This window comes from Oncorhynchus nerka, linkage group LG26 (assembly GCF_034236695.1).
Source record: "Oncorhynchus nerka isolate Pitt River linkage group LG26, Oner_Uvic_2.0, whole genome shotgun sequence".
Lineage (NCBI taxonomy): Eukaryota > Metazoa > Chordata > Actinopteri > Salmoniformes > Salmonidae > Oncorhynchus > Oncorhynchus nerka.
Window position 1 is genome coordinate 14,593,915 of NC_088421.1, and position 23,741 is coordinate 14,617,655.

General features: G+C 40.1%; 5 protein-coding genes across 5 annotated transcripts; 3 read left to right on the forward strand and 2 right to left on the reverse strand.

Moving 5' to 3' along the window:
• The first annotated feature begins 796 nt into the window (after positions 1-796).
• Positions 797-1,910, forward strand: LOC115110389 (hemoglobin subunit alpha-4-like). Its single transcript, XM_029635999.2, has 3 exons — positions 797-950; positions 1,405-1,612; positions 1,697-1,910. Exons 1-3 carry the CDS (start codon positions 856-858, stop codon positions 1,823-1,825), a joined length of 432 nt encoding a protein of 143 aa, XP_029491859.1. The 5' UTR covers positions 797-855; the 3' UTR covers positions 1,826-1,910.
• Positions 1,911-12,484: 10,574 nt separating this feature from the next.
• Positions 12,485-13,462, forward strand: LOC115110388 (hemoglobin subunit beta-like). The gene is made up of 3 exons (XM_029635997.1): positions 12,485-12,639; positions 12,855-13,077; positions 13,189-13,462. The coding sequence occupies exons 1-3, from the start codon at positions 12,548-12,550 to the stop codon at positions 13,315-13,317; spliced, it is 444 nt and encodes a 147-aa protein (XP_029491857.1). The 5' UTR covers positions 12,485-12,547; the 3' UTR covers positions 13,318-13,462.
• Positions 13,463-16,320: 2,858 nt separating this feature from the next.
• Positions 16,321-17,160, reverse strand: LOC115110393 (hemoglobin embryonic subunit alpha-like). Its single transcript, XM_029636003.2, has 3 exons — positions 17,046-17,160; positions 16,729-16,936; positions 16,321-16,542 (listed from the first exon to the last, which is right to left on the reverse strand). The coding sequence occupies exons 1-3, from the start codon at positions 17,138-17,140 to the stop codon at positions 16,414-16,416; spliced, it is 432 nt and encodes a 143-aa protein (XP_029491863.1). The 5' UTR covers positions 17,141-17,160; the 3' UTR covers positions 16,321-16,413.
• Positions 17,161-18,392: 1,232 nt separating this feature from the next.
• On the forward strand, positions 18,393-19,329 carry LOC115110387 (hemoglobin subunit beta-like). Its single transcript, XM_029635996.2, has 3 exons — positions 18,393-18,520; positions 18,759-18,981; positions 19,091-19,329. Exons 1-3 carry the CDS (start codon positions 18,429-18,431, stop codon positions 19,217-19,219), a joined length of 444 nt encoding a protein of 147 aa, XP_029491856.1. The 5' UTR covers positions 18,393-18,428; the 3' UTR covers positions 19,220-19,329.
• Positions 19,330-21,647: 2,318 nt separating this feature from the next.
• Positions 21,648-22,294, reverse strand: LOC115116171 (hemoglobin subunit alpha-1-like). Its single transcript, XM_029644654.2, has 3 exons — positions 22,176-22,294; positions 21,901-22,078; positions 21,648-21,773 (listed from the first exon to the last, which is right to left on the reverse strand). Exons 1-3 carry the CDS (start codon positions 22,268-22,270, stop codon positions 21,648-21,650), a joined length of 399 nt encoding a protein of 132 aa, XP_029500514.1. The 5' UTR covers positions 22,271-22,294.
• Between the last annotated feature and the right edge of the window lie 1,447 nt (positions 22,295-23,741).

A 23,741-nucleotide genomic window follows, 5' to 3' on the forward strand; every position in this document is an offset into this window, starting at 1 on the left:
GTTTATTTAGGATCTCATTAAAAAAAGAAAAGCCTAGATTGGGGGTAAACTATTAAAGAAAGAGCATGACTCGAAATATGTTTTATCTTCATATTCAGGCGGACCCACCCATTTGATAGTTCCATATTTCTGGTCTTTTTGAATGATTCATCTAAATGTCAGTTGGTGAAAAGTCGTTTCATCTGCCTTCATCGGGGGAATTACATGATGCGTTCTAACTGGACACTATTCAATGTGGATATCAGCCTATTTACTTCAATGAAACCACAGCTTTTTGTTTAACCCCACTGAAATACAATGCTTGTAGCCTACATGCTATTAAAATGTTTAGTGATAGGCAGAGGCAACGTTTTGCTACCAGAACAAAACCTTTCCATCGATTTTTCCATCGAATCTTTTGTAGGTTACAGAATCGATTTTTCCATCGAATCTTTTGTAGGTTACAGAATCACTCACCAATGAGTGCTGCAATAATAGACCTTACGAGTCGTATTTACTTACGACTAAACTTTAATCGTAAAGAAAATATTGAGGTATTAAGTGTTTCAAAAACCCGTCGTTATTCAATCTATATGAAATAAATGCATTCATTGTTATGTCAACATTTTTACAAACGAAGGTATTATGTGCTAAGGTCATATGTTGGGCATTACACGAATTGGCTCGGTTGCATAATTATAACGTATAAAAAACATGAATCATGTCTTGGACAAATTCCCAATCAGAGGTGGAGCCAAGATTATATCGGGGTGTGCCTTCTCTCATGCCTCAATAAAAACAGCCTCTGAGTTTTCCACGCTCAAAAGCTTATTTTCTTAGCATCTTCATTTAAGTGGATAAACGGACAAGACAGCTATGAGTCTCTCAGCCAAGGACAAAGCCAACGTGAAGGCCATCTGGGGCAAGATCCTCACTAAATCCGATGAGATTGGAGAACAGGCTCTTTCCAGGTAATTACATAACGATGTATGATAAATTATAGAGCATGTACATGTAGACTGTTGAAATTATTAAAACATAATTACTCAGTCAATTTGGAAGCTATAAATGTGTAGCCTACACTCTTAGAAAAAAGGTGCTATCTGGAACCTAAAAGGGTTGTTCAGCTGTCCCCATAAGATTACCCTTTGAAGAACCGTTCTTGGTTCCAGGTAGAGAACCCTTTTGGTTCCATGTGGAACCCTTTTCCCAGAGGGTTCAACCTGAAACACAAAAGGGTTATACTTGGAACCAAGAAAGGCTCTAACTGGAACCAAAAAGGGTTATCCTATGGGACAGCCGAAGAACCCTTCTGGAACCCCTTTTTCTAAGAGTGTTTTTTCGGCGAAGATATGGACGGGAGCCCCGAACGAATGATTATTTAAGATGAATTTGGTCTCACCTCATTTCTAATGTCCACGACAGGATGCTTGTCGTCTACCCTCAGACCAAGGCCTACTTCTCCCACTGGGCTTCCGTGGCCCCCGGTTCCCCTCCAGTGAAGAAGCACGGCATCACCATCATGAATCAGATCGATGAATGTGTTGGTAACTTGGACGATCTCTTTGGTTTCTTGACCAAGCTCAGTGAACTGCACGCCACCAAGCTGAGGGTGGACCCCACCAACTTCAAGGTAAGATCATTTTAAAAAAAATAAAAAAAATAACACTTTTACCTGTGTGAATGTGAAATAATCTATTTCCCTTTTGCTTTGCAGATCCTGGCACACAACCTGATTGTGGTCATTGCCGCCTACTTCCCTGCGGAATTTACCCCCGAGATCCACCTGTCCGTTGACAAGTTCCTGCAGCAACTGGCTCTGGCCCTGGCCGAGAAGTACCGCTAAACCGCAGTTCAGCTGTCAATCTGTCATCCGAGGAATAATGTCCATCCAATATCGACACACTGACAATAAATCTAACTGAAACTCATACCGAGGTGTTTGTTGTTTGTCATTTTAATTGTCTTACATTGTCTTGTGATTTATATTGTAGGCTACATTTGGATTATCTTGTAGAATGGATTTGTCAAGTCAAGTATAAACTAAAGTTAACAGCCTATTTCACAGTATTTCAAGGGTATTTCATAAAAATGACGCACTTCACAATAAATGTATATTTTTTACTCCACCTTTGCATACACCTTGACATTAAAAAGTTCCAAATGTACGTGCCTGAGACCAATATGTTATGGCCAGACATCACTGGTCCGCCATGGACGTCACCAGGACCTGCCTTTCAGGGCTTTAGCCCGCTATGATTTTGGGTCAGCCCTGAATCTTTTGCGCTACTGCAATGGTTTTAAAAAAGTGTAGTCAACTGAATGTGCCACTTAGTTCATGGATCTGTGGTTACTTGAAACCCCGAAGTCATCCAACAGTTATAACCAGGAGTGTAGTGCTGCGGGTCCACAGCGGAGCCACGCTCTGCAACTTCTTAAAATGGTGATATGTCTCGCAAGATCACTTCGTGATTGATTTGTATTCTACATAACAAACCACCTGTAATAGCATGATAATGTCAGGCTACTGTCAAACCAAAAACACCCTGTCATTTCTTAATTTAGGATGATTGTGCTGAAATGTAAAAAAATAAATAATAATATATATTTTTTAAAGATCATGTGGTGGCTGTGTTTACTATTCTAAAATGTGATTAGTTAGTCCGGTTAACCACCCTTACTTACATAATTCAAGAAAATTGAAATGCGTATTCCCATGAAACTGATTGGGATCAAATGGTTGGCATGCATGCAGAACCCTTCTGGACGTTTCACCTGTACAACGTGAAGAATTATCATTATCATCGACAGTGATGATGGCCTGATTTATAATGAGGTAGGTCTAATTTGGTGTTTTAATATTTAAAAAATAGAACATTTTCCTTTAGCCACTTACAGTATGTGTAGGCATAGGCAATCATGCAGTTTGGTTGATGCGTTGTATGTAGCCTACATTCTATAATTATTTTATACAATTCATGATGGTGTGTGTGGTCAAATGATGATTCTAGCACCGTTTTGATTGGACAGCATCACTGCGCTGCTTTGAGACAAGGAACTCAGCTTGATCAATCAAGACATCAATCAATGTCACATGTTTGTTTTCACTGGATCTCCGTTTGGATATTTGGTTACAATTAGGCTGGGAAATGTTCTCATGATCATTAGTCTAGTAATTGAAAGCAACGCAGATCTTCTATACGCACACACGTTAGGCCTACTGTGTAGTCTACCCGAAGAGCTTCCCTGATGTTTTCCTGAACTTTCCAATACTTTTCTGATAGGCTAGTCATTTGACATATTTTTTACTGTTAAAAAATGTCATAAGGCCTACGTCGTCTCAACAACAATATAGCTGAAACCACTATTGGCTTCTTTGACTTACTGAGACCACTTGCTGATAGATTCTTTTAAATAGTATTGTAACAGTAGGCCTACCTACACAATAACCACATATGGCGTTACTGACCACAATCGATTGAATTATTAAGAAGTGGTGATTTGGCTTTGGGGAGAGCACAGCACGTGGAAGAAAACATAGCGCTGCAGAAAGGGGTCCTGGAAGTGATGCAGAGAAATTGAAATACATTTGCCAAATTATATAATTAGTGTGAGTATTTGTCAAATGTGACACTTTCTGAAATGTTTTTTTTTGCAGAACACCTTACAGAATCCTCGCATTGTCTTAACCCCCCACACGATTACCATTCTAAATAGCATAGAAACTCTTCTACACTAAAGAAAAATAAAAAATAAAGAGACCACATTTTTTAAGTCGATACTGGCAAATTGGGACACCTTGATTGGCAAAGTGGGACACTTAATTATTTATTGTAAAGGATAAATTAAAGAGTATATGAGTAATTTCAATATTTTAATGATAAACTTCAACTATTCATACAAATTAAACGTATTAAAATATGATTTATTTATTTTTGTGGAACATTAAGAATTATCATGTATTATAATCATTATTATTATCATTATTATTATTATTCTTATCATCATTATACCTGATTATAATTATATTATGTAGCCTGTATGTAATTGTATAGCCTATAAATAAAATATAATGAACTTGATGTAGGCCTATCAGCTCAACATTCTCAACACTACATACATGGATATGTTCTAGAACGAAACCAGAAAGACCTTCCCGCTTAACAATTTCAATTAATATTTTATTGTCACCAGAGTCAAATACTGCGAAATAAACTGCTTTTAGTATGGATATGAATATAGCTAGGATTTTTTATGTTGGTGGGGTAATATCTTTCTAAGTAAAATGCAGCTATGCTATCTCTTTCTAGCAAGCAAGCTGATAGCAGATTTAAGGAAATTTAGGATGTACATTTTATCCTATTTAGAAAAATGATTTCTGTTAATAAGAAACCACACACAGAGACGCATACATAGCTCTCCCTCGCCCTTAATTTGGCAAATCTGACCATAATTCTATCCTCCTGATTTCTGCTTACAAGCAAAAATTATAGGAGGAAGTACCATTACCTCGGTCAATAAAAAAGTGGTCAGATGAAGCAGATGCTAAACTACAGGACTGTTTTTCTAGCACAGACTGGAACATGCTCCGGGATTCTTCCGATGGCATTGAGGAGTACACCACATCAGTCATTGGCTTCATCAATGAGTGCATCGATGACATCGTCCCCACAGCGACTGTACAGTACGTACATACGCCAACCAGAAGCCATGGATTACAGGCAACATCCGCACTGAGCTAAAGGGTAGAGATACCTCTTTCAATGAGCAGGACGCTAACCTGGAAGCTTATAAGAAATCCCGCTATGCCCTCCGACAAACCATCACACAGGAAAAGCCTCAATACAAGACTAAGATCAAATCGTACTACACCGGCTCTGATGCTCGTCAGATGTGGTAGAGCTTGCAAACTATTACAGACAACAAAGGGAAGCACAGCCGAGAGCTTTCCAGTGACACGAGCCTACCAGATGAGCTAAATAACTTCTATGCTCTCTTCGAGGCAAGTAACACTGATGCATGCATGAGAGCATCAGCTGTTCCGGGCGACTGTGTGATCACGCTCTCCACAGCCGATGTTAGTAAGACCTTTAAACAGGTCAACATTCACAAGGCTGCAGGGCCAAACGGATTAATAGGACGTGTACTCCGAGCATGCGCTGACCTACTGGCAAGTGTCTTCACTGACATTTTCAACCTCTCCATGTCTGAGTCTGTAATACCAACATGCTTCAAGCAGACCACCATAGTGCCTGTGACCAAGAACACTAAGGTAACCTGCCTAAATTACTACCGGCCCATAGCCCTCACGTCTGTAGCCATGAAGTGCTTTGAAAGGCTGGTCATGGCTCACATCAACAGCATTATCCCAGAAACCCTAGACCCACTCCAATTTGCATACAGCACCAAAGGATCCACAGATGATGGATCCACAGCTTCAAGTTCCTTGGTGTCCACATCACCAGCAAACGAACATGGTCCAAGCACACCAAGACAGTTGTGAAGAGGGCATGACAAAACCTATTCCGCCTCAGAAGACTGAAAAGATTTGGCATGTGTCCTCAGATCCTCAAAAGGTTCTACATCTGAACCATCGAGAGCATCCTGACGGGTTGCATCACTGCCTGGTACGGCAACTGCTTGGTCTCCGACTGCAAGGCACTACAGAATGTAGTGCATATGGCCCAGTACATCACCAGGGCCAAGCTTCCTGCCATCCAGTACCTCTATACCAGGCAGTGTCAGAGGAAGGCCCTAAAAATTGTCAAAGACTCCAAGCACCCTAGTCATAGACTGTTCTCTCTGCTACCGCACGGCAAGCGGTACCGGAGCGCCAAGTCTAGGTCCAAGAGGCTTCTAAACAGCTTTCACCCCCAAGCCATAAAACTCCTGAACGTCTAATTAATGCAACCGCTGTGTCAGATTTCAAGAAAACTTTACGGAAAAAGCATAATCTGAGAACGGCGCTCAGAACCCAAAACAGCCAGAGGAATATCCGTCATTTTGGAATCAACAAAGTTAGAAACAATACCATAAATATTCACTTACCTTTGATGATCTTCATCAGAAGGCACTCCCAGGAATCCAAGTTCAACAATAAATGACTAATTTGTTCCATAAAGTTCCATCATTTATGTCCAAATAGCCACTTGTTAGCTTGTTCAGCCCAGTAATCCATCTTCATGAGGCGCAGGCACTTCATCCAGACAAAAACTTGAAAAGTTCCGTTACAGTCCTTTAGAAACATGTCAAATGATGTATGGAATCAATCTTTAGGATGTTTTTAACACAAAACATCAATAATGTTCCATCCGGAGATTTCCTTTGTCTTCAGAAAAGCACTGGAACGAGAAGTAACTCTGTCAGGAGCGCGCGTCATGAGACCAAGGCTCTCTGCCAGACAACTGACTCAAAGAGGTCTCATGAGCCCCTCCTTCATAGTAGAATCCTCAAACCAGTTTCTAAAGACGGTTGACATCGAATGGAAGCCCTAGGAAGTGCAACCTCATCCATATCTCAATGTGTATTCGGTAGGCCAAGCTTTGAAAAACTACAAACCTCAGATGTCCCACTTCCTGGTTGGATTTTTCTCAGGTTGTCGCCTGCCATATGAGTTCTGTTATACTCACAGACATCTTTCAAACAGTTTTAGAAACTCCAGAGGGTTTTCTATCCAATACTAATAATAATATGCATATATTAGCATCTGGAACAGAGTAGGAGGCAGTTCACTCTGGGCACGCTATTCATCCTAAAGTGAAAATGTTGCCCCTTAAGGAGAAGTCTTTAATTCTTTAATTCTGTGAATAACAGTTGTATCTTTTATCAATGTTTATTATGAGTATTTCTGCAAAATCACCGGATGTTTTGGGAAACATACATGTATTGTGTAACATGATGTCCTATGAGTGTCATCTGATGAAGATCATCAAAGGTTAGTGATTAATTTTATTGATATTTCTGCTTTTTGTGACTCCTATCTTTGGCTGGAAAAATGGCTGTGTGTGTTTTAGACTTGGCTATGACCTAAAAAAATCATATGGGTAGATTAAAACATGATGGGAAGATTAACAAGGTGTTTATCTTTCATTTGCTGTATTGGACTTGTTAATGTGTGAAAGTTACATATTTCAAATAAAAGGGCTCCGGGCAGCCGAGCGGAAATGGAGGAAAACTCGCCTCCCTGCGGACCTGGCATCCTTTCACTCCCTCCTCTCTACATTTTCCTCCTCTGTCTCTGCTGCTAAAGCCACTTTCTACCACGCTAAATTCCAAGCATCTGCCTCTAACCCTAGGAAGCTCTTTGCCACCTTCTCCTCCCTCTTGAATCCTCCTCCCCCTCCCCCCTCCTCCCTCTCTGCAGATGACTTCGTCAACCATTTTGAAAAGAAGGTCGACGACATCCGATCCTCGCTTTGCTAAGTCAAACGACACCGCTGGTTCTGCTCACACTGCCCTACCCTGTGCTCTGACCTCTTTCTCCCTCTCTCTCCCAGATGACATCTCGCGTCTTGTGACGGCCGGCCGCCCAACAACCTGCCCGCTTGACCCTATCCCCTCCTCTCTTCTCCAGACCATCTCCGGTGACCTTCTCCCGTACCTCACCTCGCTCATCAACTCATCCCTGACCGCTGGCTACGTCCCTCCCGTCTTCAAGAGAGCGAGAGTTGCACCCCTTCTGAAAAAACCTACACTCGATCCCTCCGATGTCAACAACTACAGACCAGTATCCCTTCTTTCTTTTCTCTCCAAAACTCTTGAACGTGCCGTCCTTGGCCAGCTCTCCCGCTATCTCTCTCAGAATGACCTTCTTGATCCAAATCAGTCAGGTTTCAAGACTAGTCATTCAACTGAGACTGCTCTTCTCTGTATCACGGAGGCGCTCCGCACTGCTAAAGCTAACTCTCTCTCCTCTGCTCTCATCCTTCTAGACCTATCGGCTGCCTTCGATACTGTGAACCATCAGATCCTCCTCTCCCCCTCTCCGAGTTGGGCATCTCCGGCGCGGCCCACGCTTGGATTGCGTCCTACCTGACAGGTCGCTCCTACCAGGTGGCGTGGCGAGAATCCGTCTCCTCACCACGTGCTCTCACCACTGGTGTCCCCAGGGCTCTGTTCTAGGCCCTCTCCTATTCTCGCTATACACCAAGTCACTTGGCTCTGTCATAACCTCACATGGTCTCTCCTATCATTGCTATGCAGACGACACACAATTAATCTTCTCCTTTCCCCCTTCTGACGACCAGGTGGCGAATCGCATCTCTGCATGTCTGGCAGACATATCAGTGTGGATGACGGATCATCACCTCAAGCTGAACCTCGGCAAGATGGAGCTGCTCTTCCTCCCGGGAAGGACTGCCCGTTCCATGATCTCGCCATCACGGTTGACAACTCCATTGTGTCCTCGTCCCAGAGCGCTAAGAACCTTGGCGTGATCCTGGACAACACCCTGTCGTTCTCAAATAACATCAAGGCGGTGGCCCGTTCCTGTAGGTTCATGCTCTACAACATCCGCAGAGTACGACCCTGCCTCACACAGGAAGCGGCGCAGGTCCTAATCCAGGCACTTGTCATCTCCCGTCTGGATTACTGCAACTCGCTGTTGGCTGGGCTCCTGCCTGTGCCATTAAACCCCTACAACTCATCCAGAACGCCGCAGCCCGTCTGGTGTTCAACCTTCCCAAGTTCTCTCACGTCACCCCGCTCCTCCGCTCTCTCCACTGGCTTCCAGTTGAAGCTCGCATCCGCTACAAGACCATGGTGCTTGCCTACGGAGCTGTGAGGGGAACGGCACCTCAGTACCTCCAGGCTCTGATCAGGCCCTACACCCAAACAAGGGCACTGCGTTCATCCACCTCTGGCCTGCTCGCCTCCCTACCACTGAGGAAGTACAGTTCCCGCTCAGCCCAGTCAAAACTGTTCGCTGCTCTGGCCCCCCAATGGTGGAACAAACTCCCTCACGACGCCAGGACAGCGGAGTCAATCACCACCTTCCGGAGACACCTGAAACCCCACCTCTTTAAGGAATACCTAGGATAGGATAAAGTAATCCTTCTCACCCCCTACCCCCCCTTAAAAGACCTAGATGCACTATTGTAAAGTGGCTGTTCCACTGGATGTCATAAGGTGAAAGCACCAATTTGTAAGTCGCTCTGGATAAGAGCGTCTGCTAAATGACTTAAATGTAAATGTGTAAATGTAAAATATTTTAGAATTTTGCGCGCTACCTGTTCAGCGGAATGTTGTTGAGGGTTTCCGCTACGCTACAAAAGTTAAATTGCTGCTCAGAGTATTTGCATTGCCCCTCCCCCCTCTTTTACGCTGCTGCTACTCTCTGTTATTATCTCTACCTACATGTACATATTACCTCAATTACCTCAACTAACCGGTGCCCCTGCATATTGACTCTGTACCGGTACCCCCTGTATATAGCCTCGCTATTGTTATTTTACTGCTGCTCTTTAATTATTTGTAACATTTATTAACTTTTTTTAGGTATTTTCTTAAAACTGCATTGTTGGTAAGTAAGCATTTCACTGTAAGGTCTACCTACACCTGTTGTATTTGGCGCATGTGACGAATAAAATTTGATTTGATTTGGAGTCACTTTGATTGACAATTACATACCATTACTAAATATGTTGTAATGAGACAATGAATATCCTTTCTTAGTTTTTATAACTTTAACGTTATTTACCTCAGAACCCTATGCAGTAGTGACCCGTCATTCAGAGAGGTTTTATGCCACACATTTTCAGCAAAAAAATACATATACACTATTAGCCTCCACAATCCCCCGACCTCAACGAGTGCTCAGCATATGTGGGAACTCCTTCAAGACTGTTGGAAAAGCATTCCAGATTAAGCTGGTTGAAAGAATGCCAAGAGTGTGCAAAGCTGTCATCAAGGCAAAGAGTGGCTATTTGAAGAATCTCAAATATAAAATATATTTGTCTTCACTATTATCCTACTATGTAGAAAATAGTAAAAATAACAAAAATCCATGAATGAGTAGGTGTGTCCAAACATTTGATCAATATTAGAGAAATTAATTCCAAGTCCACATAACTAATAACAATAACCTAATGTAAAATTACATCCCATAGATTTCAATATGATAATTTGAAGTTAGTTAATTTATTGTATTTACAAAACACTTTTCATGTCCTTCTTTTTTAAATGTTGAGGTGCCGTTTTTTGTTCAATAGCCTAGGAAACCATGCTGCTGGTTGCCTGTGTGGTGAATTGATCCTTCACTTGATTGCAACTTGTCCATATGAACATCTTTCAGACAAGTCCGACGGCTCTATTGAACAAGGACAACCAAATCTGCTAGAGTGATTGTGTGATCGGCAATCGGCTAAACACAAAGGCCACAATAATTGCTACAAAACATGACTCCATTCATTTTTAGATCCGACAGCAGGCTCTATCAACCAATGACATTATTGGTTGATCTCTCCCAGGTGCAAAAATTAAATAAATACAGCTATAACGCATAATTATGTCTGACAAACCCTCTCATCACTCATAATTATGTAGTTTCCCTTTAAGAACATACATTGTAGATTAATAATATTACATTGTATTGTATTGTATTGCACACTCTAAACTTATTCCACGGATCCCTTGGCCAAAATTAGTCTTATCTATTGTTAGAAATACTAATTTGGAGATATGACTGGACCCCCCAATACCTTCATGGATCATACTGGTTTGGTTTGATCCTCTGTTCCATATCCGGCCTACGGAAGCTTCACGACATGAACGTGAGCTCTCATACTGTACGTTCTCTGAGTTTTCTGTTGTGCCCATAGAGAATGATAGAGGCCTCTAGTGGCCAAAAGCACCATTGAGGGCTTCCACCATGCTTCTTCCATTTTAAAGTAGGCCTAGTCAAAGTAGTCAACTGGGTGGGGATTCCTATGGGCTGTAGCCTCAATGGCGCTGCTGTCACAGACGCTAGAATGGCACAGATATAAAGATGAGTCCTCTATCTATATCTATGAGTGTGCCTCTTTGATAACTCCAATGAATGCTTAGGTATCTCTTATATGAAAGTGTGAGAGTGCCCTCTGCTGGAGATTTGATTGAGGGGGGAAATTATCCAGGAACTGCTTCCAATAAAAAGAAAGCGCCACAACGTGCCAGATAGTAACAGCAGAGGGCGCTATTAGATTTGTAATATGAAGACCTCATTTCTCCTTGATGCGTGGCTGTATTGTACACATTTCTGACCATATTACAACTCTACTAATATGGAACTTATTAGGCCTATGACAAATATGAAACGTGTCGTATTGGCTATTGAGGATCGCTATTGTCAGTTTGCACTTGCCCACGAATTTACCTAGCCTGTAATCGTACTTTATTAAAATGAGATAATTATTAAATATCCATAGGCCTATACCCTACAGGCCCAAAAGGCACCATCAATAAAGGAAGATAACATGCCTAACTCCTTGCCAGGTTGTGGTCTATAACTATATGTTGCTTTGAGTTAAATCATATTCAAGTGAGTGAGGTACTTGGGGCCCTTGTTAAGGTCATCGGCACCATGAACTTTACCAAGTACCAAGACATTTTAGCCAAAAACCTGGTTGCCTCTGCCAAGAGGCTGCCGCAAGTGGATCTTACAGCAAGACAATGACCCCAAGCACACATCAAAATCCTCAAAGAAATTGTCAATTGACCACAAAATCAACAAATCAATATCAGTCTCGGAACCCCATTGAACCCCATTGAAAACCTCTGGTTTGAATTAAAGAGGGCAGTCCAGTCCATAAGAGCAGATGAAAGAGATCAATGATGTGGAAATATTCTATATATAGGAATGGTCTAAGATCCCTCCCAGTATGTTTTCCAATCTCATTAAATATTTGAGAAAAAGGCTAATTGTCGCTATCCTCAGAAGGGGAGGGTGCTAGGGTACTGAAAATAAATAATTTTGACCACTAGATGTTTAGATGTTGTCTTACTTGTATACTCTTTCTCTGAGCAATTATGTTAGTAGGCCGATAAGATGAGGATAAAAATAAGAAACCCGCACACTGCTTACTAGTATCACTTTATTTATCTTTATTAAGCTGTACTTATCGGCCTCGAGGCCTTCGTGAACAAGAGATAGCTCAGATGTGCGAGTGCCTAATATGAGTAGGCCTATAAAATAATATAATTGACCCATTTTTTTAGCATACAATATAGCGCATAATTTGTATTATTTATTTTATACAGTATTTTGTGCACATCTTAATAAAATCAAATTGTATTTGTCACATGAGCAGAATACAAAAGGTGTTGACTTTACCGAGAAATGCTTACTTTTACAAGCCCTTTTCCAACAATGCAGAGTAAGTAAGAAAAATGGGTGCCAATAATTTGGTCAAAAGTAAACCTTTCCATTCACATTACATTATCTCAGTCAAATTTGTGACGCTAACATGACCACACCCATCGCTGTGTTTAGGGAGGAGTGTACTTAAAAAACGCTGCTCAAACAAAGTATAAGTGCATAGAGTTCCTTAACCTCCATTAAGAACCCTGTCAAAGCAACCTCATAGCCAGTAACATGGTTGAGTGGACAGACTTTGAGCGCGCCACAATCCAAAGCATCTTCTCAAAGATGGACTACGATGACGTGGGCCCCGCGGCTCTTTCCAGGTAGGCTACCTTTAATACCCTATTTGATGTCAGCGTTATGGTGCCTTCAACACTGTTGCCGACAAATTATTGGAATTAGTCATGTTGTTAACGCTTTTCAAGACTGGTTATTATTTGACATATCCGCGTAAAACGACAAAACAATTTATTTATGTGCATTGAGTGTATGTATATATCACATTTGTGTAATTCTTGACTGTTAATTAATTCTACAGGTGTCTGGTTGTGTACCCCTGGACCCAGAGGTATTTCGGTAACTTCGGAAACCTGTACAACGCCGCTGCCATCTTGGGAAACCCAATGGTCGCCGCTCACGGAAAGACCGTCCTGCGCGGACTGGACCGGGCTGTCAAGAACATGGATGACATCAAGGCCACCTACGCAGAGCTGAGCGTGCTGCACTCCGAGAAATTGCGCGTGGATCCAGACAACTTCCGGGTAAATTGAAATGTTCTACTTCACACAAGGTACTTGCCTATCTATGGTGTGGCATAGATGGTGTGGCAGAATGCGTTTTCTTACTTGTCCATTTGCTCCTTTCTTTTGCAGCTGCTGGCTGACTGCCTTACTATTGTCGTTGCTGCGAGAATGGGTGCTGACTTCACCGCTGATGTCCAAGGCGCTTTCCAGAAGTTCCTGGCCGTCGTGGTGAGCTCCCTGGGCAGACAGTACCACTAGAGCCCCTCCACTCCGAGACGGAAGACCACCAGAGGACCAACACGCTCGGAGGACCAACAAGCTAAGAGAACAAACAAGCGCAGATCATTTGTTTAGAGGCACATGTTGTTCCTTCTACTAAAGCAAATAAAATCTTCCGCAAATATTTTTTATCTGTGCCTTATTTTCTTGCATGAACATCAATATGGTTAATCAGATATTGATAATGTGCAATATATAAAAAATATTTAGCAAATAACTAAAATATTTGCCAATTAACCACACTGACATATTACATTAGCTGTGCATGAACTAACCAATGCAACTAATAAATACAACCGTGTGTTTAATGGTGTAGAATTGATACTATGCGTTTCAATGATATCAGGACTGCAATGATTCATTCCTGTTTGAACACACAATCATCTCCTTCATAAAATTTGAAGAGAACTTTTCATAACAGATCTGGTATTCAATGTTAGGTTCATGTATTAGTCTGGCAAGAAATTGTTGATTGGTTGAGAGTTTAAACCTAGACTCCCTAGTTGCTACAGTTGAAATCGGAAGTTTACATACACCTATGTTGGAGTCATTAAAACTCGTTAACAAACTATAGTCTTGGCAAGTCGGTTAGGACATCTACTTTGTGTATGACAAGTAATTTTTCCAACAATTGTTTACAGACAGATTAGTTCACTTATAATTCACTCTATCACAATTCCACTGGGTCAGAAGTTTACATACACTAAGTTGACTGTGCATTTAAACAGTGGAAAATTCCAGCAAATGATGTCATGGCTTTAGAAGCTTCTGATAGGCTAATTGATATAATTTGAGTCAATTGGAGGTGTACCTGTGGATGTATTTCAAAGCCTACCTTCAAACTCAGTGCCTCTTTGCTTCACATCATGGGAGAATCGAAAGAAATCAGCCAAGACCTCAGAAAAAAATTGTAGACCTCCACAAGTCTGGTTTATCCTTGGGAGCAATTTCCAAATGCCTGAATGTACCACGTTCATCTGTACAAACAAGAGTACGCAAGTATAAACCCCATGGTACCACGCAGCCGTCATACCGCTCAGGAAGGAGACACGTTCTGTCTCCTAGAGATGAACGAACATTGCTGCGAAAAGTGCAAATCAATCACAGAACAAAAGCACCTTGTGGACCATGAGGACCTTGTGAAGATGCTGCAGGAAATAGGTGCAAAAGTATCTATATCCACAGTAAAACGAGTCCTATATCGACATAACCTGACAGGCTGCCCAGGAAGGAAGAAGCCACTGCTCCAAAACCGCCATAAAAAAAGCCAAGACTACAGTTTGCAACTGCACACGGGGACAACGATTGTACTTTTTGGAGAAATGTCCTCTGGTCTGATATAACAAAAATAGAACTGTTTGGACATAATGACCATCGTTATGTTTGGAGGAAAAGGGGGAACTTGCAAGCCGAAGAGCACCACCCCAACCGTGAAGCACGGGGGTGGCAGCATCATGTTGTGGGGGTGCTTTGCTGCAGGAGGGACTGGTGCACTTTATAAAATAGATGGCATTATGAGGGAGGAAAATTGTGTGGATATATTGAAGAAACATCTCAAGACATCAGTCAGGAAGTTAAAGCTTGGTTGCAAATGGGTCTTCCAAATGGACAATGACCCCAAGTATACTTCCAAAGTTGTGGCAACATGGCTTAAGGACAACAAAGTCAAGGTATTGGAGTGGCCATTACAAAGCCCTGGCCTCAATCTTATAGAAAATTTGTGGGTAGAACTGAAAAGTGTGTGCGAGAAAGGAGGCCTACGAACCTGACTCATTTACACCAGCTCTGTCAGGAGGAATGGGCCAAAATTCACCCAACTTATTGTGGGAAGCTACCCAAAACGTTTGACCCACGTTAAACAATTTAAAGGCAATGCTACCAAATACTAATTGAATGTACAGTATGTAAACTTCTGACCCACTGGGAATGTGATGAAATAAATAAAAGCTTAAATAAATAATTCTCTCTACTATTAGTCTGACATTAAAAAAGACAGGGAATTTTAACTTGGATTAAATGTCAGGAATTGTGAAAAACTGAGTTTAAATGTATTTGGCTAAGGTGTATGTAAACTTCCGACTTCAACTGTATATCGATTTTGGGAATTAATAATATATACCCATTGGTTCTTAAGGAATATAACTTATAAATGCCTCATGAGATCAGTTCAACTGTCGTACCCCATCAGAACCCAAGATATAAGCTTGTTTTACTATTTACTCTGATTGCAAACAAATAAAATGTAAACAGACACTGCATAGCCTCAAAACATGGTTAAAACTATCATTTTGATATCATGGATAGTCAGTCCTTGCATCCATAGCTCTGTCTACGATTTTGAGAGTGGTCACATCTCTCTATGCCCACCCTCAGCTTTTTACCAAAACAGACCATGACTACTTTGTCATTGTTTCAACTAAGGATTCTAGCGTTATCCAGATCAACATGAGATACATTTTTGTTTATTAATAACAATAAATCAGTTAGTCAAAAGAACCCTATAAAATACAAAATGCATTTATCAGAAGCACCTCCTGTCCTTGACAACTTTGAGTTTAGGAAATTGTATTTTATAAATACTATCAATCCATTCATAATATATACATAGTCCTAATTAGCCTAATTATCTAATATATATTACTTTGTTATATCAAATCGTTTTTTCCATTTTGTTTATGTGGTCCTATGTCAAATAGTTTGCTCAATCTTGTTAATCAATAGGAAGTTCTAAGCGAGCCATTTGATTGATCTATAGGCTACTATTTCAACTTTGTTCCCCTTCTCTGATTTCATTTATTTACTTCTAAACTTTTACTGCTAATGTTTTGCATATAGTTTCCATTTTCTTTATGAATACCTTTTTGACATTCGATGTCTTTCAGACTTGCAAACAGCAACTTATTTAATCATATCAGGTCCTGTGCTCTACAAAACAACGAATTAAAAACCAAAGTAAAGACCAAAAAACGTAATTATGGGTGTTTTAACATTTAATTATATTTTAGAACAATACAGAGCTGAGCACAGTGCTGATCAATGCTGCAATCCGTCTGGTCTGATCCTTCTGACCACATCTTATCGGTACTTCTCAGACAGAGCCCGGCCCACCGCTGCCAGGAACTTGTCCATGGCCACATGAGCTTCGGGGTTGAAATCATTGGGGAACAAGATAGCCAGCACCACCAAGATGTTGTGGGACAGGATCTACAGGACGAAAGGAATTAACATTAGTACGCTACATGTTTTAATAGGATATTTTATTTAATAATCTACGTTGTCCATTTTACTGTAAAGAGTACCCGATATATTTTAAATTCATTTTAACTATACATTTTCATTTGGTGTCAACGGTAAACAAATGATTATAAATAATGCTGTGACTGTCCTGACCTTGAAGTTGGCGGGATCGACACGCAGCTTGAAGGCATGCAGCTCGCTGAGGGCGAGGAGACCTGCGCTGATGTCGTCGATGCTGGCCACCGCTAGACTGATGCCTCCCATGATGGTCCCACCGTGCTTCCTGACTGGGGCAGAACCGGGGCTCAGGTCCTTCCAGTGGGAGAAGTAGGTCTTGGTTTGGGGGTACACAACCAGCGTCCTGCACCGGAAGATAAAAAACACGTCAAGAAAGATGGAACACTAACACCAAACAGTCTACATTTTTACTTCAAAAACAGCTATAAGATTAGCAGCACGACAGCCATTACCTAGACAGAGCATCGCAGCCGATGTCTTCAGCTTTGCCGGCCACCTTGGCCCAGAAGGCCTTAACCATTTTCTTGTCCTTAGCGGTGAGACTCATGGTTGTAGTTAAAGACGATGCTGGAGTAGAAGTTCAGTGATGAGCTCTTACAAACGAAGACTTTTTATATTAGCCGCGAGCCCCACCCAATGCAGACCCACCTCCAAGATAAACAAGATTACAACATGCCTTTTGTTAATGTTCAATAGGCACAATCCCTCACAAGTTATTACATTTCTTTGCTTATTTTACTGGACAAAAACACAAGTTGGTACAATCCTCCATACAAGACGTACAAAGACATTGTTAGCACCTTTTGAGCAGCACACAATATCAAACATAAAACACACAGGGTAGAGATGGATAAAATATATATATATACATGATTATGACAGTCATTGAAGTCTACGAAGTTTATAGTATTAGAGATGTGTTGAGTTTTTTTTAATGCTGGTAGTTTTCATAAGGGAGTCGGTAATTTCCCATATTTGATTTCAGTACAAAATAATTCAATATTCGTTTATTTATTTATCACTCTGGCTTTATGGTATTTAACCAATAAAGAGAAGTCTAATTGTATTTTCAATAGGTAAATTGCCTATATCATAAGTAAGAAATAGAAGCCTGTATTCAGAAATATCGAAAAGTTGACAGTAGAGATGCATTACCCCCAAATAGACTGGAATAGTGCAACTATAAAAATAAATATTAAATGGGTTCGACCTTACTAGCACAGCAAGAACATAGAGGTGAAATATCAATTCATTTGTTTAGAAATGTATTACAAGGATAAAAATGTCGTAATATCTTAGTAGGCTATTTAATATATCTTAGTAATATATTAATATCGTAGTTATATCGTACTAATATCTGACTATAGGCATACACAGAGATAGTTGAAAAATGATTCTCAAAGTAATTGAATCCCCAACAAGTGTAATTAATGTGTAATAGGTCTATATCTTCAGATAGTAGGCATATTACACATGTATTTGCATGTGTTGAGAATGGTATATTTCCCCACTATTTGGGGCTTATTTTTGTTAATATTTCTAATAATGTAATAATTGGTATGTAACCTAATACTTAAATGAATGATTTCATCATGGATTTTAGGACAATGTATTCTTTTCAAATGGCTTTTAAACATATATGGTAAACGGTAAAACTTCACATTATTATCTCAGTAAAATCTGTGACTTTTGGCTTATACAGCCCTTTACCATGACTCCACCCATCGCTGTCTTTAGGGAGGAGCGTCCCGATCCTTTTAAAAACGCTGCTCAAACGAAGACAAAGTGTAAATGATTCCTTAGCCTCTGCGAAAGAAACTTCAACAGCTAGCAACATGGTTCAGTGGACAGACTTTGAGCGCGCCACCATTCAGAGCGTCTTCGAGAAGATGGACTACGATGACGTTGGGCCCGCGGCTCTTTCCAGGTAGTGCGTTTTAAAACTGTGGTCTACAAATTATTGGAATTAGTCATGTTATTATACTGTTATTATATTATTATGCGCTTGTTATTATGATTTTCAAGACGAAGTCGTATTTGAGACAAGCATGTAATTAACGCGTAATTGACATCTCCAAATGACACATTAATTGATTTCCGTAAGATATGTGTGTATGCAGATATCACATTTGTGTAATTCTTTTAACGGTTTATTATTTCTACAGGTGTCTGGTTGTGTACCCCTGGACCCAGAGGTATTTCGGTAACTTTGGAAACCTGTACAACGCCGCTGCCATCCAGGGAAACCCAATGGTCGCCGCTCACGGAAAGACCGTCCTGCGCGGACTGGACCGGGCTGTCAAGAACATGGATGACATCAAGGCCACCTACGCAGAGTTGAGCGTGCTGCACTCCGAGAAATTGCGCGTGGATCCAGACAACTTCCGGGTAAATTGAAATGTTCTACTTCACACAAGGTACTTGCCTATCCATGGTGTGGCATAGATGGTGTGGCAGAATGCGTTTTCTTACTTGTCCATTTGCTCCTTTTTTGCAGCTGCTGGCTGACTGCCTTACTATTGTCGTTGCTGCGAGAATGGGTGCTGACTTCACCGCTGATGTCCAAGGCGCTTTCCAGAAGTTCCTGGCCGTCGTTGTGAGCTCCCTGGGCAGACAGTACCAATAGAGCCCCTCCACTCCGAGACGGACGACCACCAGAGTACCAACAAGCGCTGATCATTTGTTTAGAGGCACATGTTGTTCCTTCTACTAAAGCAAATAAAATCAGCAAAATAATATTTTCATCTGTGCCTTTTTTTTCTTGCATGAACATCAATATGGTGGCACATATAGCAGACTAATAGGCCTAATATGGTAATATGATTGGCTGTGGGAGTGAATATCGCAATAACCTTGTTTACCAGATATGGATCATGTGCAATATATACAAATATTTAGCAAATAACAAATCGTTTTTTTGCAATTACAATTAACAACACTGACATGTGACATTAGCTGTGCATGAGCGACGCATATAATGAAGACAAACGTGTGTCCAGAGATGCAGCATTGATAAATTCCTGTTTAATTACACACAATCGTCATTCATAAAGGTTCAACAGAACTTTTCAGAACAGATCTTGGTTGATTTATTAGCGTGGCAAGGAATTGTTGAATGGTCGAGAGTTTAACCAGATCAAAATGCCATACATTTTTTAAAATGAATAATAATACGTCAGTTGGTCAATAGAACCCTATAAAATACATTTATCAGAGGCACCTCCTAAAGTGTTCAGATAGGAATCTATTAAAGTCATTAGATTACAGATTTGTAACGGCAGATTTCCTCCTCTTCGTCTGAAGAGGAGTAAGGATCGGACCAAGATGCGGCGTGGTAAGTGTTCATGACGATTTTAATAAGAAAAGCAAAAACAATAAACTAATACGTGAAATAACCAAACCGAAACAGTCCCGTGTGGCACAAAAACTGACACAGGAAACAAACACCCACAAACCAACAGTGAAACCCAGGCTACCTAAGTATGATTCTCAATCAGAGACAACTAACGAAACCTGCCTCTGATTGAGAACCATACTAGGCCGAAACAGAAACCTAAACATAGAAACACAAAACATAGACTGACCACCCCAAATCACGCCCTGACCATACTAAATAAAGACAAAACAAAGGAAAATAAAGGTCAGAACGTGAAAAGATTATTAAATCAATGAATTAATCAACCAATATTCTTAAGAAATTCAACAAGCTAGACTGTCTGTGTATTTCATTTTACATCATCTATAAATGCAACATGTAACTTTTCACATTTTATGACAACTAAACCCCATTGGTTTATAAAAATGCATTAACAATATGTTACAATTATAGCATGATCAGCAAAACCACTAGGTTATGTTTACACGTTATATATACGTTTTTATGTGTTTAGGAAATGTAATTAATAAATAATATTAATCAGTTCATGATATATATATATATATATATATATATATATATATATATATATATATATATATATATATATATATATATATATATATATATATATGAGTCCTTAATTAGCCTAATTATCTAACATATGTTATTTTTGTATGTCAAATTGTTTTTGTTTATGTGGTCCTATGTCAAATAGTTTGTTCAATATTGTTGATCAGTAGCAAGTTCTAAGCGAGCCATTTGATTGATCTATAGGCTACTATTTCAACTTTGTTCCCCTTCTCGATTTTTTAAATTTTACTTTTTAAACTTTTACTGCTAACTTCTCATTAATACTAGACTGATGAATCAATTCATTAATCAACCAATATTTCTAAGAAATTTAACAAGATATACTGTCTATTTCATTTCAAATAGTGTAAAATTTGGCATTTAACTGTTGACATTTTATGGAAACTGAACCACATTGTGTAATACAAATAAATTAATAATATGTTATAAATATAGCATGATCAGCCAATCAAAATCATTAGGTTATGTTTTACGTTTTAGTTTTATAGATAATCTCAGATTATAATCTATCCATAATGTTTACAAATAATATGTTGGTAGTCGATCAAATCCTTTCCCGATGTTGTTTACAAGCATTTCGCTACACCTGAAATAACATCTGCTAAACATGTTATGTGACAAATAACATTTGATTTGATTTGTTTGTATGTCAAATTGTTTGTTCCAATCTTGATTTTCAATAGCAAGTTCGAGGAGGGCTATTTGATTCATCTATGGGCTACTGACGGTATTTGTACCCCTTTAATATTTTTAGACTACCTACGAAACCTTTACTGCAAACTTCTTAGAGGACTGCTCATATGGACATGCGGCAATGTTTTGCATTGTCTCAGTTTTCTTTATGAATACGTTTTTGCATTTCGTCAAGATTTCGAGAAATAGTTATTTCAGCAACGTATTTCATCATATCAAGTCTAGACGTATTTCATCATATCAAGTCTAGACGCTACAACACGACTCATTAAAAAGCAAAGTAAAGACCAGATAACATGGTTATGTGCGTTTGAACATTTATTCATAATTTAGAACAAGACAGAGCATTGAGCACATGCTGCCATATGTCTGGTCTGATGATGCCCCACAATTAGTACTTTTCGGCCAGAGCCAGGGCCAGTGCGGCCAGGAACTTGTCCACGGACACATGAACCTCTGGGGTGAAGTCAGCGGGGAACAAAATGGCCAGTACCACCAATATGTTGTGGGACAGGATCTACAAGAGGAAATAAATGGAAATAAGTTCGTATGCATCTTTAATGTAGGGTATTTTAGCATACGTTGTCTATTCTACTGTGAAACGTAGCCTACTGAAATGTAAATAAATATTATACTGTACTCACCTTGAAGTTGGCTGGATCTATACACAGCTGGAAGGCGTGCAGCTCGCTGAGGGTGAGGAGACCTGCCTTGAGGTCGTCGATCTTGATAGTTACCATGCTTCCTGACCGGGGCAGACCGGGGCTCAGGTCCGGCCAGTGGGAGAAGTATGTCTTGGTCTGGGGGTACACCACCAGCATTCTGCACGGGTGGAAAAATACATGTCGAGATTTAAGACTAGCTGACACCAAATTGTATATTCTCAAACAACAATATAGCATTTGGATAATTCCATTACCTAGAAAGAGCATCGCATCCGACGTCCTGAGCCTTGCCGGACACCTTAGCCCAGAAGGCCCTGACCACGGCCTTGTCCTTAGCGGTGAGACTCATTGTCGTCTTTAGAGAGGATACTGAAGTAAAAGTACAGCGATGAGCTGTTACAAACGAACGTTTTTATATTAAACAAGCTACATGGCAGACCCCAGACCCACCTCCAAGATACGTGCCAATTTGAACGTATTCCATTTTTTGTTGAAATTGGAGTATTGCCAATTTTCTTAGATAAGAAGTTGAAACACAAATGACTCGTTTTTAAACGTAAGATTTAACATGTTCAAGACACTTACACATTGAGATGTACGGGGATGGGCCTCGTTTCCCAGGTGCGATGTTATTTAAGCATTACGATGATCCTACCAGATGCATCCTTATTTACGAGCCAACTTTATAAGAGTTTGTTGTTTCCCAAACAAGCACATGAAGAGAATGTTCGCTAAGTGCGTCGATACTGATATAATCCAAAGAAAAGCAGCGCTGCTCTCAGATCAGCTTTCTCTCACCTTAGCATAAGAATTATTCCACAAGAATACTGACGACGGATCAGCATCTAGAGAGAAATTGCGACCTATGGCTGCGAGTAGGCTATTGGGGCGGATGATTAGCCTATGCTTTCCCAATAATAATGCACTAAATTACATATTGGATCACCATTGCTCACATGTTGTCACACATCATGAAACACATTGAGACAAAAATGACCTAGTTGCAAAATATAACTCAATTAACTGAACATGAAATTGATTTCAATATGATTTAAATAGCCTACATAGGCCCATGTAGCATATGTATCTTTCAATGCAGTCATCTCGGTTTTATCCTTCACTTGTTTGTAACAATTGCAAATACTTTGGCAACTTTTTATTTTTTGTCGACTTCGTTCTGTGGTTATCCGCAGTCACAGTCAGACAGATAGCCTAAACATATTGATTATATGTTTAGCGGAGATTTGTAAATAAAGTGACCGGGAAGTGCAAAAAAGGTTTCATTTGGTATATGACTTATTTATTTGATGCATAATTATCGTAAACAAAGGTTAATAATTTGAATAATAATTGTGTATGATTGTATATGAGCGAGACTGATTTAGATTGACTAAAGTGAATAAATTGATTTCTAATCCTGACCCCGCAATTAATTAATATACAAAAAATGATTTACTTATCAGTTAATACCATGTTGCCCAATACATTCAACGTATGGAGATGGTTGTTGCCAAGAAAAGGGTGTTTCTAATCAGAACAAGGCAACCAATTGGAGTTTTTAGGGTGGAACTCATTCAGAATGGCAAGATAAAACGTGAGCCTATACTTACATTTACATTTACATTTAAGTCATTTAGCAGACGCTCTTATCCAGAGCGACTTACAAATTACTTCACTGATAAACAGCCCTTTAGCTCGGTCCCTTTCAAAAAAGTCAACTTCTTTCGTTCTCCCACATTCTTGCTGTCTACCACATTGTGCAGTGACTGGTGGTAAGTCTTTGTTATAGTAATTCACAAAGCTAGCACTGAAAAATAGAA

Coding starts and splice junctions, on each gene's coding strand:
- LOC115110393 (XM_029636003.2), bottom strand. CDS start 17,140: ATGAGTCTCACCGCTAAGGACAAGAAAATGGTTAAGGCCTTCTGGGCC. Junction 16,937..17,045: donor GGCTGCGATGCTCTGTCTAG/GTAATGGCTGTC, acceptor CTTCCGGTGCAG/GACGCTGGTTGTGTACCCCC. Junction 16,543..16,728: donor TCGATCCCGCCAACTTCAAG/GTCAGGACAGTC, acceptor TTCGTCCTGTAG/ATCCTGTCCCACAACATCTT.
- LOC115110389 (XM_029635999.2), top strand. CDS start 856: ATGAGTCTCTCAGCCAAGGACAAAGCCAACGTGAAGGCCATCTGGGGC. Junction 951..1,404: donor GGAGAACAGGCTCTTTCCAG/GTAATTACATAA, acceptor TGTCCACGACAG/GATGCTTGTCGTCTACCCTC. Junction 1,613..1,696: donor TGGACCCCACCAACTTCAAG/GTAAGATCATTT, acceptor TTTGCTTTGCAG/ATCCTGGCACACAACCTGAT.
- LOC115110387 (XM_029635996.2), top strand. CDS start 18,429: ATGGTTCAGTGGACAGACTTTGAGCGCGCCACCATTCAGAGCGTCTTC. Junction 18,521..18,758: donor GGGCCCGCGGCTCTTTCCAG/GTAGTGCGTTTT, acceptor TTATTTCTACAG/GTGTCTGGTTGTGTACCCCT. Junction 18,982..19,090: donor TGGATCCAGACAACTTCCGG/GTAAATTGAAAT, acceptor CCTTTTTTGCAG/CTGCTGGCTGACTGCCTTAC.
- LOC115116171 (XM_029644654.2), bottom strand. CDS start 22,270: ATGAGTCTCACCGCTAAGGACAAGGCCGTGGTCAGGGCCTTCTGGGCT. Junction 22,079..22,175: donor GGATGCGATGCTCTTTCTAG/GTAATGGAATTA, acceptor CCACCCGTGCAG/AATGCTGGTGGTGTACCCCC. Junction 21,774..21,900: donor TAGATCCAGCCAACTTCAAG/GTGAGTACAGTA, acceptor TTCCTCTTGTAG/ATCCTGTCCCACAACATATT.
- LOC115110388 (XM_029635997.1), top strand. CDS start 12,548: ATGGTTGAGTGGACAGACTTTGAGCGCGCCACAATCCAAAGCATCTTC. Junction 12,640..12,854: donor GGCCCCGCGGCTCTTTCCAG/GTAGGCTACCTT, acceptor TTAATTCTACAG/GTGTCTGGTTGTGTACCCCT. Junction 13,078..13,188: donor TGGATCCAGACAACTTCCGG/GTAAATTGAAAT, acceptor TTTCTTTTGCAG/CTGCTGGCTGACTGCCTTAC.